Source organism: Myotis yumanensis, unplaced genomic scaffold (genome assembly GCF_028538775.1).
Source record: "Myotis yumanensis isolate MYYU_CA2020_CCGP unplaced genomic scaffold, mMyoYum1.0.hap1 SCAF_16, whole genome shotgun sequence".
Lineage (NCBI taxonomy): Eukaryota > Metazoa > Chordata > Mammalia > Chiroptera > Vespertilionidae > Myotis > Myotis yumanensis.
In genome coordinates, this window is record NW_027223767.1 from 17451642 (window position 1) to 17456730 (window position 5089).

Below are 5089 nucleotides of genomic sequence, written 5' to 3' on the forward strand. Positions count from 1 at the left end.
ACCTCCAGTCACTTTATGACATGAGACAAGAGCTTAGCCCTGGGCCCTGAAAGAATCACATATGAGGAAGAGAAAGGAACAATTAGCACAACCACAGCCCCTGCTGCAGACCTATCCCCTGTCCAGGCACCCACAGAAAGCTTTAGGGGAACACCCTACAGGTCCCAACAAAAACCTATGATGTTGCTCCTTGATTTACCTCATGTTCTTAGAAACAAACACTCAGATGGATGCAGTGATCTGAGAGTTCACAGCCAGCAAGGGGCCAAATGACCACTGTGCTGTGGAGGGTCAGGTTGCTCACCTTGTAAATAGTTGGTACAACCGTTGGGTGGCAGCAAATGGTCTTTGATAACCTGAAGAGGTAGGGACGAAGGTGGGTCGCTGCCCAGCGAGGAGGGCACTGGTTTGTCCAGCTCGTGTGCCTGTGTGATCTGCACCATACAGCTCTTTCTATGTCGCCCTGTGAGACCGGAGTTCATTGGGAACCATAAGTGGATGGTGCTGGGGCCACTTGGCTGGTTGGCAGCTGGGGTCCAAGGCTGGGCTGGCTGGCCTCCGTGTCGCGCTGCAGATACTCCAATGGGAGCCCAGCCCTTTGCCTCTGTCCGCCCAGCTCTGAGTCTGGACACAAGCTGGTGCCAGTTCCCAGGGCTAAGCTGAGCCCTGGTTCCCAGGAAGGGCAGGTCTCCAAGGCCAGAACCCTTCTCACTGACAGTGCTGGGGGTCCTGAGGCCAAAACACACCTTCCATGATGCTCCATCTCAACTATGATGTCCTGACCTCCCACCTGCCGGAGTGTTCTGGTTATTGAACAGACCATTTGGGGGTCCCAGTGAGGGCAACCCCCTTAGGTTCCAGGCTGTGAGCGCATGCAAACTCAAAACAGTTTCTCTGTGTTTCCACGGTCTGTGTCGATAATTAACTGAACTGTTGACAGAAAAGCAGCTGGGTCCTCCTGGGCTTGGCCCAGGCAGGGTGAAGGGCAGGGGGAGGGACGGGGCTAGAAGGTGGAATTGTTGTGTTCGAAGATGCAGACTGGGAAGTGCTTGACGTGGGAGGACCACTGGGCTGCCAGCTGGAAGAACGTCACGTCGTTCCACTCCACGCCGTCAATGAGGACCCGCTGCCTGTGCTCCTGGTTCTGGGCAGAGCAGACCAAGCGGCCAATGCCCTGGATGCACTGGCTTTTGGACTCCAAGTCTGGGCCCTTGTCTTTCTTGGACAAAGACATCACCTTCTTTTTCTTCTCCTCGGTTATCACAGTCATGGACATTGTGAGCGCGGCTGCAGCCTCGCCGCTTCTGGGCAGCCTGCTGACCTGGAGAGACCGGAAGGTGCCCCGGAGTGTGTTTTTGGTGGCAGGCAGGTCTCCCTTCTCCTCGTTCCTCTTCCTGTTGGTGGGCTGGGCTGCCTCCCAGTAATCCACCTGCAACTCCATCAGCTCAGCACCCACACTCTGGCCGGGGGAGGACAGGCCCCCACTCACTGACGACAAGGAAATTAGCTTGTGTGTGGCCTCCCTGGCGGTGGACAGAAGCACATTGGAGCATGAGGGGACGGCTTCAGCTGAGTCTTCTGACGTGGCTGAAATTGGCTCCACTCTTCCAACTTTCACTGCCCACACAAAGGGAATGAACTTCTGTGAGGACAGCTCGTCCGGGCTCTTCGGTTTCGAGATGAGCATGGCCTCTGCGATGGGCAGCTGGAGGACACAGTTGGCCCCTGTGAGGTACTCTCTGATTTTCAACACAATGTTCTGCACAGCATCCTGGGAATCCAGGTGGTAGAGCAGTTCCCACCAGGCCAGGTCCCGTAGGAGTTTGTGGTAGCGGCAATCCACGGAGCCCAAATACCTGGCCAGGGGGTGGGACCCCAGCGGGATGACCAGGAAGCGCATGGAGTCCAGCCAGTCCGGGGCCTTGTGGGACAGCTGCTCCACAAAGGCCCGCAGCACGGTGCTGAAGTACTGCTGGTCCCCCGCCACCGCGATCTTCACTGGCATTGTGGCCTCGGTATTGCAGTTGCGGTATCTTTGTATCCAGGAGATGATGGAGCTGAAGGCCTCCTGGACATCCACCATGGAGCCGGTGCACACGACGGGCAGCGTGTGCTGCTGCAGGACGTCCGACAGGCACTGCCCCTGCCTGTCGGAGGTGTTGATGAGGATGATGTTCTTGGGCAGATAGTCGTTGGAGATGAGGCTGTGGTTCAGTTGGTCGAACACAGTCTTCCTGGGGACCTGCAGTTGGCTCTGTGGGACTGGACAGCGCTCCTTGACCAGGCTGTTGGACGACTCATTCAGGGACCTGCTCCAGCCCCGGCGGGCAGGCTGCTTCCCCTTGGAGCTGGTGGAAGGGATGGCCAGAGACTCGGTCTTGGTGGTGCGCCTCTTAGTGAGCATGTCCTGGCCAGAGGTCCCTGCCTCCGGGCTGTCCCCAGGCTGTGCCAGCTGCGGCCCAGGGTTGGGCATGCTGTGGGCCACCCACTCGGAGTCACTGTCGCTTGACAGGCTTTCACAGTATAATCTGGGCCTGTGGGTCCTGAGGACTCTGTCGTCCTCCTCCATATCTGGGCTGGACAGGCTTTCAGAATATGTCATGGGCTCAGGCATGGGAGGGGTTGGGAGGCGGTCATCATCCTCCATGTCTGAGCCACTGTCGCCGGGGCACACCACGCTCTCAAACAGAAAGGCCAGGTCCTTGTCCACATCGGGGACTTGCTCCTCAGACTCCTGCTCCGAGTCCAGGACCTCCACCGTCATTTGGTACCTGCCCAGCCACTCTGCGACTCTCTGCTGGTAGTTCTGTTGCCTGATGGTGGATCTCCTCCTTCCTATCGGCTTCTCCAGGCCCAAGTCATCCTCGTCCTGGTCATGCCTGTGGGCGGCATTATAGCTGACCTTCAGCCCAGAGAAGACGATCTCAGACTCTCTCTCAGAGAAGTTATCCATGGCCTCCGCCCTGGTGCCGGCCGGCATGGCGTTGTCCAGATGGTCGACAGTCTGGCTCGATAGGGACAAGATCCAGCTCTTGACCACCTCGGCGGTGCGTGGGGTACTGTAGCCCATCAAATCAGAGACATTGCCACTGAACAGCTGACCGCCTGGGCCCTGGGTCTTCATGGGCATGTTGGCCGGCCGAGGAGGCTCCTTCTGCCTCCGGGCACTGTGTAAGCTCCTCGTCTCCGTCTGCCAGCTGGAGTGTTCCAGACCATCAGAGTATTGTCTGGTCTTGGGCTTGGTGTTGCTGAGGATGCTGCTATCATCCTCTATGTCTGGGCCACTGTGGCTGGGATTCTCAAGGATGTCAGAGAGAAGGTCCAGGTCCTCCTCCACCTTAGGGACATGCTCTGTAGGGTCCTGATCCGAGTCCAGGACCTCTTCTGACATGTTGGACCTGGGAAGCAGTGCCATGACTTTCTGCTTCAAGTTTTGTTGCAGGCATTGCTGCTGCTTCTTGGGCTGCTCCAGGTCAAAGTCAGCTTCTTCCAGGTCCTGCCTGTGTGTGAGATTGTAGCTGGCGTCCAGCTCAGTGAAGCTTTCAGATTTCCCCTCCATGTAGCTCTCCATGGACTTGGCCTTGGGGCTGCCCTGCATGCTGCCATCCTCGTCGTCGATGGGCTGACTGGACAGGGAGGAGATCCAGATCTCAGCCACCGTGATGGAGGACCCCTGGATCCTGCTGCTGAGGCTCAGCACCTGGCCACAGTCGGGGGGTCGCTGTATCACCTCAGCCATGTGGATGGCACCTGTGGCCAGTGTCTTGTAGCCCAGGATGGTCCGGGTGTTATTGCACTTCCTCTGCTGCAGCATGATCTGCAGCTTGTTGCCTCCTCTCTTGAGGAAGTGGGGGTACTCCAGGGAGAAGGTCAGCGCCAGGTCAGTCTCCACTGGTCCGCTGCTGGGCAGCACAATCTCGTGGGATCTCAAGATGCCCTTGGAGCCCTGCATCTGCACTGCTATCACCATGGAGATGAGCTCCTTCTCCAGCTCCTTCAAGACCACGAGCTTCTTTAAAGTGAAGGTGCACAATCTGGGCACGCAGCTAGGTCTGGAGCAGTCCACCTCCCAGGTAGAGAAGAAAGTCATGGGCACTGGCGTGTTGGGCACAGTGGGCGAGCGGGCCAGGCCCGCAGGTGGCAAGGAAGCTGCAGCTGCTTCCAGGGAACAGGTACTTGATGGTTTCTCCCCCTGTGGTGGGACAGAGGAGGGACATGATTGGTGGCAAGAGGTGGGGCACAAGTGATCGAAGGAGAGAGTAAATGACAAATAGTCACACGCTCATCTGTGACTAGCACAGGTAAGACCTGCATGATGGCCTTTCAAACTCAGAGACTTAAATTAACCACAGAGTTAGCCTGAAGTTAAAACTTGTTACCTAAACGCTGTTTATGGTGTGTAGTCATGTGCTAGGCCAGTATCTTCCCTGACAAAGGTCAATCTTTACCTTAACTGAGCCTGTCTGTTGTCTTTTGGCATCTGTGATAACATACCTTTGGAATGTTAAAGGAATTTCCCTTTTTCTCGTCACCTAGGAGCGCAGGCACTGCTCTGTGCTCTGCAGAGACCACAAAGCTGCTAATGCTATTGAGTTCATTGCGAACTATCCTGTGAGCACCTGTATAAGTGAGGTATGTGTCTCTCGTTTTACTTTTTATCTAATCCCAGAGATTTCCCTGCTTTGCTTTCTCCTGCCTCCCTAAGCAATGGATTTCATGTGACCCACATACATCTCCACTTTTGATTGTATGTGTAAAAGCAGGTGCAATACTGCCATTCTTGGAGCACTACCTCAATACAGTGAGATTTTGATTTCCGGCCACTGTTGACAGTTGGGCTCCAATAAACTCACAAAAATTCTGCACAGGGTTGAATGCTGCCTACATGGATATTTACTTGGCTTACTGAGGCAGGATTCCAAAGGTCACACAGGAACGCCCTGCAGACCCAGACCTGGTCTAGGATCCAGCAAAGGGCCCGTTGGTCCACCAGTTCCCTGCCAGTCAGGTGATTTTGGCTAAGTTGTCTCTTGAATCCAGAACCTTCCTTTGCTTGTGATAGAGGGTTCGACTTTAGTTAAGCTGTATT

General features: G+C 55.7%; 1 protein-coding gene across 1 annotated transcript; it reads right to left on the reverse strand.

Moving 5' to 3' along the window:
* Positions 1-1003: 1003 nt before the first annotated feature.
* On the reverse strand, positions 1004-4099 carry LOC138994854 (phosphofurin acidic cluster sorting protein 2-like). The gene is made up of 2 exons (XM_070395054.1): positions 3099-4099; positions 1004-2513 (listed from the first exon to the last, which is right to left on the reverse strand). Exons 1-2 carry the CDS (start codon positions 4088-4090, stop codon positions 1004-1006), a joined length of 2502 nt encoding a protein of 833 aa, XP_070251155.1. The 5' UTR covers positions 4091-4099.
* Between the last annotated feature and the right edge of the window lie 990 nt (positions 4100-5089).